We start from the raw sequence: 13,158 nt of genomic DNA, 5'->3' as shown, positions 1-13,158 counted from the left end.
AGCATATTTTAGGCTCTTGCTTTTTTATCCAATCTGCCACTCTGTGTCCTTTGATTGGAACATTCTTTGCATTGACATTTAAGGTAATTATAGATAAATATATATTTATTGCCATTTTAAACCTTGTTTTCCAGATGATTCTATGTTTCTCTTTTGTTTTTTTCTTTCTTTGGTCAGCTGATTTACTCTTATTTTATGCTTCTGTCATTTTCTTTTTGTTTTTGTGAATGTAATGTTTTATTTTGATTTGTGGTTGCCCTGTTTTTCAAGTGTGTTAACCTCTTGCTACATCTGCTTGCTTTAGCCTGATAGTCATATAATCTCAAGCACTAAAAAAAAAAGTTTAGATTTTTTTATTTTCCTTCCCCATATTTTATGATTTTGAAGTTCTTTTTAAAATCTTGATGTTTGTCCTTTTGCTGTTCCGTATGTTTATCATCATTTTTAGTAAGTTTTTCTTTTTTTCACTTTTAGATTTGTATACTGGCTTATTTTAGTAATTGGGTTCCAGTTGTGATTACCTCCATCCTATCTCTTCTTCTTCTTTTTTTTTTTAATTTGGAGAAACCCTTTTAGTATTTCTTTTAGAATAGGTTTAGTATTGCAATACTCTTTCAGTTTTTGTTTGTTGGAGAAATTCTTCATTTCTTCTTCTATTTTAAATGATATTCTTGCTGAGAAGAGTATTCTAGGCTGCAGATTTTTCCCTTTTAGGACTTTGAATATATCTTGCCATTCTCTTTTGGCCTGTAGTGTTTCTGTAGAGAAATCAGCTGATAGTCTTGGGTGGGGGGTTCCCTAATAATTGATGCTCTGTTTTCCTTTTGCTGCCTTTAGAATCCTCTCTTTATCTTTAACTTTTGCCACTTTCATTATAATATGTCTTGGTGTGAGCCTGTTTGGGTTCAACTTGTTTGGGGCCTTTGTACTTTCTGTATCTTGATATCTGTTTTCCTTTAAATTTGGAAAGTTTTCAGACATAATTTCTTATATATTGAAATGTGTAATATATATTTATTATTGAAATATATTTTCAATTCCCTTTTCTTTTTCTTCTCCTTTTGGAATCCTATTATGCATAGATTGGCTCGCTTTTTGTTATCCCATAGATTTCTTATATTGCTTTCATGTTTTCTTCATTTGGTTTTCTGTCTGCTGTCCTGATTGGGTGATTTCCATTATTCTATCTTCCAAGTCACTGATTTGTTCCTCTGCATTATTCATTCTGCACTTTGGTGACTTTAATTCAGTTTGCATCTCTGCAAATGAATTTTCTAATTTTTCTTGGCTCCTCATATTTTCTAGTTCCTTTCTAAAGTAATTTGCATTACTGTTTATATCAGCTCTTAATTCCTTCATATTAACCCTTTATTTCTTCAGTATTTTCACTGTCTCTCTTTTGAGCTCCGTGTCTATTAGACTGCAGAGGTATGTTTCATTGTTTGCTGCTTCAGGTGAATTGTCCTATTCTTTAAACTGAGAGTGGTTTCTGAACTTCTGCATTTCATTTATATTTTTCTCTTTCTGTAAGTTTAGGGAAACCAACTTCTATAGTCTTGAGGACTATTTTTATGCAAGAGTGCCCATTTGTATTTTGTGGGGGGTTACTATTTATTTTTGGCATGGGAGTTTGGATATTTGCTGTCTCTTTCTTCAGACAGTATATCCCCTTATAGGGTGCTGAGTGTGTTTCTGGGGAGAAGGAGGCAATTGGCAGGGCTAGTAATGAGCACCTGGTTGCTGGGCTCTTGACAGTAGCAAGGACTTTCAGGAAGGTAGTTCAGGCTAGTCCTAGTTGCAGGGCTCTGGGAAGTGGTAATGAGCCTCAGACAGATTTAGGTGGTGCCTGGAGCATTTGGCAGAGGCAGCAGCAGGGTGTGTGTGTTCCCAGGGGAGTGAGAGCAACAACAGTGGTGTTTGGCCACAATGCCCTCCTCTGTGGTGCCCTCTGAGGTGATTGAGGCTGCAAGTTATGCCTGTTCATGGACCCCTATGGTGGTGAGCCACATCCGCCTCTGGAGTCAGAGATGAATGTGGTGGTTTGTCCCCACCACCTTTAGGCCACACGAGAAGCACCCTTTCCTGCTTAACCAACACAGTAGTTGCTGCACAGGTTACTCCTAGCTGCAGAGTCCTCCAGAGCCTGCGTCTCAGAACCCAGCCCCTGTCCAAGCATCTCAGGCTGTGGTGTCTTGGGAAGTGGTGCAGATGATCTGTACAGCTCTGACTATGCTTTGTCCTCCTCAGTCCAGCTGCTGTGCTTTTCTTGGAGATTTTGAGGGTTCTCCATCTCGGCTGATCTCCCCATCAGTTAGGTCACTTCCCAGGGTGTGGGTTCCTTTTCTCTTTAATAGCTCCCTCTCAGCAGTGCTAGTCCCTTCCTAATTCCTTTTCTCTCTCTCTCTCTCTCTTTTTCTTTAGTTCTACCCAGTTATGTGGAGGGTTTCTTGACCTTTTTTGAAGGCTTAAGTTATTCTGCCAGTGTTCAGTAGATGTTTTGTGTGAATCGTTCTACATGTAGTTTTTTTGTTTGTTTGTTTGTTTGTTTTTATGTGTTTGTGGGAGAAGACGTCTTACTCCTCTGCCATCTTGATCCTTCTCCTGGTCTCCTTTTAATAGAGTTTGAAATCAAGGGAGACACAAAGATTCCAATCTGTGTGTACAAGCATAATACAAATGGCTTCAGAGTATTTTACAAAGTCAGAATCATGGGAATGCATTGTTTACTTCAGCTTTCAGGACCTTAGTTTTTAATAATTTCCTCTTAGGAAAGAAAATGCTCTGGTCCTTAGAGAGTTTAGGTCTTTGAGACTAATGGTTGGCAAACATTTCAGATGGGAAAATTTTCTGCTTGTTTAGAAATAAAAATCCAGTGAGAAATGCCAAGTGGGATTTGGATTTCCTCATTGCAGATTTCACTGTCCTGTATTCATTCCTTGACCCACTTGCCAGCCACTCCACTGCTCTGTCCTTAGCTCAGCTCAGCCAGCAGGTGAGAGTGGGAGTTGTGTCAAGGAGGCTGCATCCCTTTAGGAGCTTCTCCAGGGCTTATAAAGAACTTCCTTTTCCTTTTCAGCATTTCTTTCCTTGTTTCTGTTTTTCTTCCTTTGTTTTTTTCTTCCTCCCTCCCTCTCTCCCTCCCTTTCTTCCTTCCTCCCTCTCTGCCTGTCACTCTTTCTTCTTTTTGCATAGGGCTTATCTTTAACTCTCCTTATGTAAAACTCAATATAGAAATCCTGCTTCAAGATGCTTGCAGTTATCAGATTCTATACAGTAGGAAAAAGTAGGATTTTTTACTCTAAAATCTCTAGGATGATAATCTCCCACATTGGCCTTATCATCCAACAATTGGACTCTGCCAGATAACCTCTGCCCTTTGCTGACTGTGTTCTCATCCCTTTATACTTTGTACTTTCCCCATTACCACAGGCATAAAGCTACAGAAAATCTTTTTTTTTTTTTAATTTTGAAGTCCCTGTGTCTGGAAAGTGGGATTAATATGACATCTTTTTGAGGACTTTTATTACTCTAAGACCCAATGCCTTGCTCTATCATCTTTGTCACAGCTCATATGGAAGATAAAGGGTTTGTCCAATTTATAATCTTTGCTTCTTTTTGAACTGAAGATAGGAAGAAAAAAAAACCTATTGTTTTTGCAACTTTACCTACTCCCAACCTCAAATGAGCATGCCTCAATTTTTCTTGCTAGTCATTTCTGTGGGTACCAATACTAATACATACTGTGTCTTTTGTACTTAATTCACACTTTGTTTTTCCTGGTTGTAAAGTGTTCATGTTTGGGTATATGAGTGAAAATATGTATATATTTGTATATGTGACAGTATGTACATAGGATATATATTTATTGATTTGTCCAACAGATATTTGTTAATTCAAGTAATGGGGAAAAATGATGATATTTATCTTCAAAGAATTTGTAAACTAGAAAAAACCAGAATGACTTAAAGTAAGTATATATTGTATGATAGAAAAGATATATTAATAGCTGTAGGGCTGAAAGCTTGGGTGAAGACATTAGGGGAGAATACTGGAGGATGACTCAGTTTATCTGGTCGATAAAAAGCAGGAAGCAAAGTTCTGCAGAGGAAAGCGTACAGGCAAAGGCACAGGTTCACGTATCTTTAGGTGTAGGGCCTCTAGGGTTAAGAGTTGGGAGTGTGGAGTGTAAGCAATGATCTTGCACATGTCTGTAGTCAGGCAGAGACTCTAGGATCTGGTTATGCATTGGATTTAAGTCCATAAACAGGGGAGGTCACTTAATTGCTTCAATGGGGAGTTGAAAATGACACAGTGCTTTCTAAAGGTTATTATTTGAAGGAGCAATATAACAGGCAGAGAGCTCATAGATTATAAGAAGTAGAAACTATAGCATCAGAAAATAGGTTGGCAATCCCAGAGACAGAGAGGAAGAGAGAGATTTGAGATCTCTTGAGATTAAATACAGTAACTATTTAAATTGTCCAGGTGATGGAAAGGAAAAGAAAGAAGAGAAAATGGCTCACATTTTCAGTCTGAGAGACTGTCTTAGTAGTTCTATCAATGTAAGGCAAAGAGGAGTATTTCTGTGGAAAATAAGTTATGAGAAAAAAGCAGAGAAGTATAATAGTTTCAAGTATGGTTGTCTTAAATTGGAAGTTAATTAAGAAAATGTATGTGAAATGTTTGGTCCATATATGTGCATTTAGTAATACATATTTATTATTATTCTAGATAATTAAAATATAATTTACCAAATAACTATTTTGAAAAATTATTTCATTTAATCCCTGTAGTAAAGGAGGAAAATAGATACTAATATTGCAGATACAGAAACTAAAGCTTATGTGGCTTAAATGACTTGCTCAAGATGATCTATTTATTATTTCATAGAGCTCAGATTCAAACCAAGTGCTCTGTCCACAGGACTTATTCCCTCACTGTCAACATCATCATTATTATCATTTTATCATTATCATTTTTTTATTACATGTAAAACAGAAATGTCAGTGAGGTCCAGTAGGAAGCTTGATATGTGAATCAGAACTTTGAAAAAAAAAAAAAAGCCTCAGTTGCCTACAGGGATTTAGGAGCCATCAATAGTTAAAAGATAGTTGAAGTCAGAGGAATAGGTGAGGTAATGCGGAGAGAGTGTGTAGGCTCAAAAAGTGAAGAAAAGAGGGAAATACCAATATTAAATCATGGGCCAAAGGGTCGCTAAAGGGAAAGACAAGGAGATGTCAGGGTTCCCGTCATGGCTTAGTGGTTAACGAATCCGACTAGAAACCATGAGGTTGTGGGTTCAATCCCTGGCCTTGCTCAGTAGGTTGAGGATCTGGCATTGCCGTGAGCTGTGGTGTAGGTTGCAGACGTGGCTTGGATCTGGCATTGCTGTGTCTCTGGTGTAGGCTGGTGACTACAGCTCCAATTAGAACCCTAGCCTGGGAACCTCCATATGCCATGGGTGCAGCCCTAGCAAAGACAAAAAGACAAAAAAAAAAAAAAAAAAAGGAAGAAAAGAAAAGAAAAGGAGATGTCTACAGGAGAAAAAAGGTCTAGGAGCAGGCAAGGAGAATACAGCATAAAGAGTATCTTAGTTGTAAATATGACTAAGTGATCAAACAGGATAACCAAAAGCAAAATCAATATAGTTGGCTTGAAAAGTCACTTTGAATTGTACAAAACAGTTTTGTTGGAGAGATTAAAAACTTTTTTTTCCCCAAGAAGCTTAGAAGAGTAAGAGGATAAATATATTTATTCCTTTGTTAGAAGGAAAAAGCACAGGAGATAGGGAAGGTAAAAGAAAAAAAAAAAGGTTATATAACCATTGGAAATATAGCCAGAGAAGAAATACTTGAAGTTAAAGGCACAAGGGAATACCCTTACTATAGCTAAGAAAACTCTTCCCCGAGAGGAAAGGATGTATTCTTACAGGTTTGTAGGGATGTGTGTCTGGAGTGGGGAGAAGCTGGATCAATTTATGCTGAGGTCCTTAATTTCTCTGTGATACAATAAGAAAGAAAATCCTGAGTGATGAGGTTGAACTGAGTTGGATTAGGGCAGGGGAACTTGAGAAGAATAATATTCCCTTAGCTACAGTGGGAGCATTGGAAGGACACAAGAAAAAAGTAAAGAAAAGAGACTGAGATTTGTAGAAGCACCAGCTGTAGTAAGAAACTTTGGTATTTTTTTGTGCTTTTCCTCCAACTTAACCTAATGGCTGCAGTATATATGCGATAAAATCAAACTAATAAATGACTTCAGGTTGAATAAATTATATTTAGATTTAACAGAACCAAACGGAGAAGAGTGTCAAGGAGGAAGAGTGCCAAATAGTGCCCAAAACAAACAAGAATGCACCTGAAACAGGGTCATATTAGATGAGTAGCAAATTATGGGAGATTTTGTAATGGTAGTTTCAGTAGAGTCATAGGAGTAGGAGGTATACGGAAAATGATTAAAACAGAAAAAATATATGGGAACTCTTAGTCAAGAATATGTTTGGCAATGAAAGAAAAGAGTGATTGGAACGTTTGGCAGCAAAATGAAAAAACAACAACAACTAGGCAGTGGCTAGAAAGGATAGTGGGACCAAGGAAAGACTGGTGTGTGTGTGTGTGTGTGTGTGTGTGTGTGTGTGTGTGTGTGTGTGAATATAAAGGATATTTTAACACATTTGGGTATAATAAATGAAGTCAAAAACAAAATCAAACATAAAAGAAATTTACCTTGTACTGACATCTCCAAAAAAAACCAAAAAGACAAAAAGAAGCTTCCTGCCTTTGTTATCAATTCTTTCAAAGTGATGCTGATTTCCTGAAGAATTTGATTTTAGAATATGACACTTGGTGATTACCTGTTGAATAAATAAAGCATCAGATATGTAGTCAGATGCCTATTTTCTTCATGGCTAATGGATTTGGTGTGATAATTAGTTTTTTCTTGTCCCAAGACCAAAAAAGAATTCTTTGTACTTTCTCTTATGTTATTTTTGTCACTGTGTGTATTCTCTTTATCAGATTTTTGCATAAGGTATTGTAAATTCCATGAAAATATATAGCTTAGTTGGATATTTGTTGGTTATCTTTCAACATCTCTTTTTCTTTTTCTTTTTTTTTTTTTTTTTGTCTTTTTGCCATTTCTTGGGCCGCTCCTGCAGCATATGGAGGTTCCCAGACTAGGGGTCTAATCGGAGCTGTAGCCATCACCCTATGCCAGAGCCCCAGCAACGTGGGATCTGAGCCACGTCTGCAACCTACACCACAGCTCACGGCAACGCCGGATCCTTAACCCACTGAGCAGGGCCAGGGACTGAACCCGCAACCTTACGACGGTTTCTAGTCGGATTCGTTAACCACTGCGCCACGACGGGAACTCCAACATCTCTTTTTCTTTGCACAGAATTTCCTGGATTTTTTTTTTTTTTTTGTGGATTCATATTTCTGTGGGGAATATGACTCTGTTCCACATCACTTGTTACCTCAATACCTTTGGTGAGAATGCTGTTGCAGAGAAACTTTATTATGATGGTTCAACGAGAGCAGGAAATTTTACAGCTCTGGTTGCTAGGATGAGGTTGACAATGAAGGCTCTATGGAAGGCTAAAAAGAAACATCTTGAATGTTTGGATTGAACCTCACCTGAAGCCTGCCTTACTATGGATTTTAGGTAATTTAGATCTATAAATTGCCATTGTTTTATAATCATTAGTGCAGTGTTAGCAGTAGCATGCTCTACCATCCAGCATAAAAGGTCCTCAATGCAGTGGCTGGGCTTCTGTGTCTCTCAGAAAGTCTTCTGCGTTGCAAATCCAATCCAGGAATCTGAACGTTAAAGCTAAATCATGGTAACTGAAGAGTCACCAGGGGCACCAGACTCAAACTGACCTTTGATGTACGTTGGCCCTCCTGGCACTCAATTAGTGTGTTAATTATGATCAACAGATACAGCTGTGACTTCCTGGCCAAAGAAGGCAGCTTAGCCATATTGCCTATCTCAGGTCCCATACCTCTTCTCTTAGTTTAGGTCTCTGAAAGCAGAGCCTAAGAAAAGAGCTGGGGTGCAGGTTGTTTATTTAAAAAGCGATTCCAGGAAATGCAGAAAGGAAGCAGTAACAGTGAGACAGGAAACAGTTAAATACAAATAAACAGTAAATTATTGAAGTTGTTTCTTTCAACCATGCATTCTCAGTGGGGGCCATATAGACCTCAAGGTTCTTGGAAAAAGAAAGAAATCTTAGATATTGCCATGGTTTGTGGCCCTTTAAAGGGAAGTACATAAATAAATATACAGTTTATCTATGCTATTAAACTTTCATGAGGGATGGTGATGAGGAAAAACCCTGCAAAGGCTCTTTAGCAGAAATAATAAGAGTAGCAGTGGTGGTGATAGTCCTAGCAGATAAACATGACCTGGACGATGGGGGCCTCAGTCCACAGCTCAAGGCCTAAGAAGCATGCAGACTGCCTCCCAGAAATGTCTGGTGCCTGTATTCACTAACCCTCATTGCCCATTAGTTAAAGGTTGCCTCTGGGACATTAATTTACCCAGAATGCAGAAAGACAGACAGCGAGTCTTTGAGGTCGAATGTCTGTGGGGCAGGAGGAGTCAGAACTGTCCAACACAGCTGAAGCGGAAGTCAGAGCAGAGGGAGATTGTGTGATGGGGCTGTGGAATCCGATAAATATCCAATTCAGAAATTCAAGTTCTTGCTTGGCCCTGGCTCCTTTCATTGGAACAAGGCCCTGGGCACTAAAATCGCATTCTATTACATTTCTGAATTTCACATCTTTTATCAAACTACTTTTCCTCTTTGTCATGTGAAATATTTGTAGGAGGATTGGGATTAAAGACATAACTTTCTTTTTCTTCCTTTACCCAATTTGGATTGCTACTTAAGAAGCCTCTTTATAAAAACACGGTGGAAAAAAGAAAGAACAATTTCTCAGCTTGATCTTCCAAACCGTATTTGAACCTCTTACTCTATTATGGTCAAATTTGACATTGACCTCTATTTTTTCTTTTGAAATATGAAAGCAAAAGTGGTTTTTACTGATTAAACAAGTTCACCTCATTATTAGACTTCTGATCCATATCAGTACAAAATGTTTCTTGAGAAGGGAAAATGAAATTGAACCAAAGATAATTCCCCTAATATATCTTCATAGTAATTTAGCAATATGTAAGTTATGTTGACATTAGAATTAATCAAGACGCTGTATGGACTGTGATATTCAGCCTACCAAGTGGATCCAGCAAGGAAAACGTGTGTTAAAACTTGTATAAATTGGTGGAAACAAAAGTCTGCATCCTAGTACTAATTGGTACCTGGTAGGAAGCAGTTGAAAGCAAACAGTCCAAAAGGTGCACTCATTGGCATTGCGCTTATTTAGAAAGCTTGTGAAAGCAAACACTGGGGATGCATCGACTCTCTTTCTGATGACAGGCAAACAGGAGTAAACATCAATGGGAGAAGGAAACCAGACTTTTGTGGCTGAATTTGTCTTGCTGGGACTTTCACAGGATCCAGAGATCCAGATTTTGCTCTTCTGTGTTTTCCTGATCATTTACCTTCTCTCTGTTTTTGGAAATCTGCTCATAATAATCCTTATCCAAACTGACTCTCGACTTCACACTCCCATGTACTTTTTCCTCACAAACTTGTCCTTTGCTGACCTTTGTTTCTCTACAAGCATCGTGCCCCAGATGTTGGTCCACTTCCTTGTGAAAAAGAAGACCATTTCCTTTGCTGGCTGCTCCCTGCAGATAGTTGTCTTCCTCCTAGCAGGGTGTTCCGAGTGTGCGCTGCTGGCGGTCATGTCCTATGACCGCTACGTGGCCGTCTGCAAGCCCCTGCACTACGCCACCGTCATGACCCAGAGGGTTTGTGTCCAGCTGGCCGTAGTGTCCTGGATGAGCGGGGCATTTGCATGTTCAGTGGACAGTGCATTTACACTCTGTCTCCCCTACCAGGGACAGAATGTGATTAATCATTATTTTTGTGAACCTCCTGCACTTCTGAAGCTGGCCTCAGCAGACACCTACAGTGCCGAGATGGCTCTCTTTTCAATGGGTGTGGTTATTCTCCTAGCACCTGTCTCCCTCATCCTGGTCTCTTACTGGCATATTGTCTCCACTGTGGTTCGGATGCAGTCAGGGGAGGGGAGGCTCAAGGTCTTCTCCACCTGTGGCTCCCATCTCACTGTTGTGGTTCTCTACTATGGCTCTGGGATATTTGCCTACATGAGACCCAATTCCAGGGCCATGAATGAAAAGGACAAGGTCATCTCTGTGTTCTATTCAGTTATGACTTCCGTGTTGAACCCCATAATTTACAGCCTGAGGAATAAGGATGTGAAAGGGGCTCTGAGAAAGCTGGCTGGAAGATAGTCCACTCTCGCAGGCTGTCGCTTCTGACATTTTTAGGGAGTCCTGGGAGCAGCATGATTAACCACAGGGCTCTACGGGCCTCGTCCTTTCCTTTCCTGCTCTCTTTGCCCGAGCCGATTCTCTGCTCTACCAGTAAACATTAAATGCCCACTCTGTGCACACCCTACGCCCAGAACCTCACAATTTGAGGAAAACTTAGTGTCTTTCTTTAAAAAAACCTTGAAATCTTTAAGATAACACAAATACAGAGAGAACTCTTTAAAAAGTTAAATAAAGAAGGACTTTTTAATATAAAAGAAAAATACTGAGGGCATCAAAAGTGAGGGCAATAGCTTATTTGAAGATCAGGAACATTTTATGAAAGTCACTCTACTGAAATGAGATCGATTTATTGATAGGCTGTATGATTTAAGCAGGCAGCAATGGGGCAGAAAAAATGCCTAAAGAAGACTATTTCAGCAACAAGAGCATAGAGAAACAAACTCATGCACGCTCTTGTCCCAAGACTAACTACTCGTACCATATTTTACAGGGTCTTATATGCCAGGTTAACGTAATGGGCAGGATTGAGAATGACCTGATCATGCCCTCCCTTTAGGAACTTCCTTCTGAAAGATGGTGATTGAATGGAAAATTAATCTTGGTAAATTGATATGAGCACAGGACCACAATTCTTCAAATAATTTATTTACTAGATATTCTGAGAAGCTGTCAGATATATGATATTTCGTATCTGTAGAGAATTTTTCGTCTTGTATTTTAATTTCAAGCTTGAAGAAATCTTATGGATCATATTATCTAACTAATGCTTTAACCTTCTCTGTAATTTTCTTTATTAACTCACACTTACTGAGCCTTTGTATTAAAAATGTCTCAGAGGCCTACGGTCATTATATTCCAGCAACAGTGACTTTCTTCCTCTTCCCCAAAAATGTAAAGCACATTCAACATCCAGTCATTAGCATTTGCTGTTCCCCTTATCTGAAGGGTTCTGCTAATCGGCCTTGGTGCATTTGACTCATTCTCAACACTGACAACTCATTCTCAACAAAATCTATAGCTCTTCTACAGCTTTCCCCAAACATCAATCCAAGACAATACCCTTTCAGTCACAATCTCCATTATTGTTTTTAAGTTGTGTTTATAGGACTTCTGTGTCTGAAATGATCTTGTTTATTCACTTGAAAACATCCTGATTAAAACCAACTTGAGAGCTGCAGTTAAGATGGAGTGATCAAATTAATAAAGAATTAGCCAAGATCTATCATGGTAACCTGGCCATAAAGGTGTGTTTTAATTCGAAGAAAGAGAAAGATTTCAGCAGTAAGGAGCACTTAGTAGTGACAAGTGCAAAAGGGTAGTCAAGGAGGATGAGAACTGAAAGTGTAGACTGCTTGTCAAAGAAAGAGACCAGATAGGTGCCTCGAGACAATGATTTGTTATTGATTTTCTTAACCATGATCTAGTCACTTCTTATTGGGAATAAAAATTCTCATTTATAAAATCAATATGGGATTGAATTATATGAAGTTTCAATTCCTTTCCAGTTCTAATATGATATGATTATTTAAGCCCCGAATGGTTCTTTAATAATTCAGAAACTTAAATAAGTCCTATTGAATTATCATTCAATCATTCATTTAGCAGGTGAGTCTGGTGAAAAGCTTTTCACTTGAGATAGAGTAGGGGATGGAGATGACCCTGGTTTTAATAAGCTAAAAAATGAGCGAATCTTCAGTAACCGGTTTTCATCACCTCTGGGAGGAGAGAGAGTATGCTCTGTCCCAAAGGGAGGTAGCACTCTCCTGTTATCTTATGGTCTCTTTCTGCAGTTCTTCCCGAGGGAAATGCTTCCTTAGCAGAGTAAAATTGCCCTTGAAATGATGGCCCAAGAAAAAAAAATTTCATTGATTTCCTAAACATACTTCTAAGCATCCTTTACCTAGTAAATTATCTGTAAAGCCCAAGCCGTCATACAGTCATCTGTGGGCTTGCTCACGTTCTGTTTCCACATTCCTGACTAAATTGACAGCAACTGGCCAGCATCTTGTCCAGTTACAAGAGTCTTATGGGATCTAAGTAATGCTACCTCCAGTGGCCCTATTTCCGGTGTATGGTGACTGAGCAGTGTTTCTGTAACTTTCAGGCCCTCCCTGCAATGAATCTAACTGTATTGCTTCATGATCCTCCCTAAGGCATTCTTTTCTTCTCTCTCCTTTCTCCTTTCACTTCCCTTAATTTTTTTTTTTTTGGTGGATGTTTTTATAATGTGCGCAAATGTGATAGAGTATGTAAGTATGCACAATTATCTGTGTATATAAGTGTGTCTGTTGTCTGTGACAGGTAAAGCTTATCTGTGTAAAATTCTCTGCCAATGGTTCTAAATCTGATTCCTTCACCACTGGATTAAATGCTACTTTATCTCAGGCCAGTCTTGCTGTCACCTGATTGTCTTCCATCCCCTCCTCATCCTCTGTCTGCAGTCTCTCATTCCACCAATCAAATGTAGATGTGCTTTCAAACTTATTATTCCTGGGGTTTTTTTTTTTTTTTGGTCTGTTTTTTAGGGTTGCACTCACAGCATATGGAGGTTCCCAGGCTAGGGGTTGAATTGGAGCTGTAACCACTGGCCTACACTACAGCCACAGCAACGCCTGGGGGTATTTTGGAGGGAGAGGGAAGGTGAGATCAATACTGTGAAAGTAAATTAAATATTTCCTTTTCTGATTATAAAAGAAATTATGTTCAAAATATTCAAAAATACAAAGAAAA

General features: G+C 38.8%; 1 protein-coding gene across 1 annotated transcript; it reads left to right on the top strand.

Annotated features, from left to right (window-relative positions):
• Positions 1 to 3,959: 3,959 nt before the first annotated feature.
• LOC100738683 (olfactory receptor 2D3-like) lies at positions 3,960 to 13,158 on the top strand. The gene is made up of 2 exons (XM_021062322.2): positions 3,960 to 4,377; positions 8,452 to 13,158. Exon 2 carries the CDS (start codon positions 9,463 to 9,465, stop codon positions 10,384 to 10,386), a length of 924 nt encoding a protein of 307 aa, XP_020917981.1. The 5' UTR covers positions 3,960 to 4,377; positions 8,452 to 9,462; the 3' UTR covers positions 10,387 to 13,158.

The sequence above is a fragment of the Sus scrofa genome, chromosome 9, assembly GCF_054392235.1.
Source record: "Sus scrofa isolate SSC_HxYL_T2T_F1_AM1 chromosome 9, Sscrofa_HxYL_maternal_Yorkshire_Landrace_v2.0, whole genome shotgun sequence".
In the NCBI taxonomy this organism is placed as follows: domain Eukaryota; kingdom Metazoa; phylum Chordata; class Mammalia; order Artiodactyla; family Suidae; genus Sus; species Sus scrofa.
Note: the sequence above shows the minus strand (reverse complement) of the source record. Positions and strands in the feature narration are given on the sequence as shown.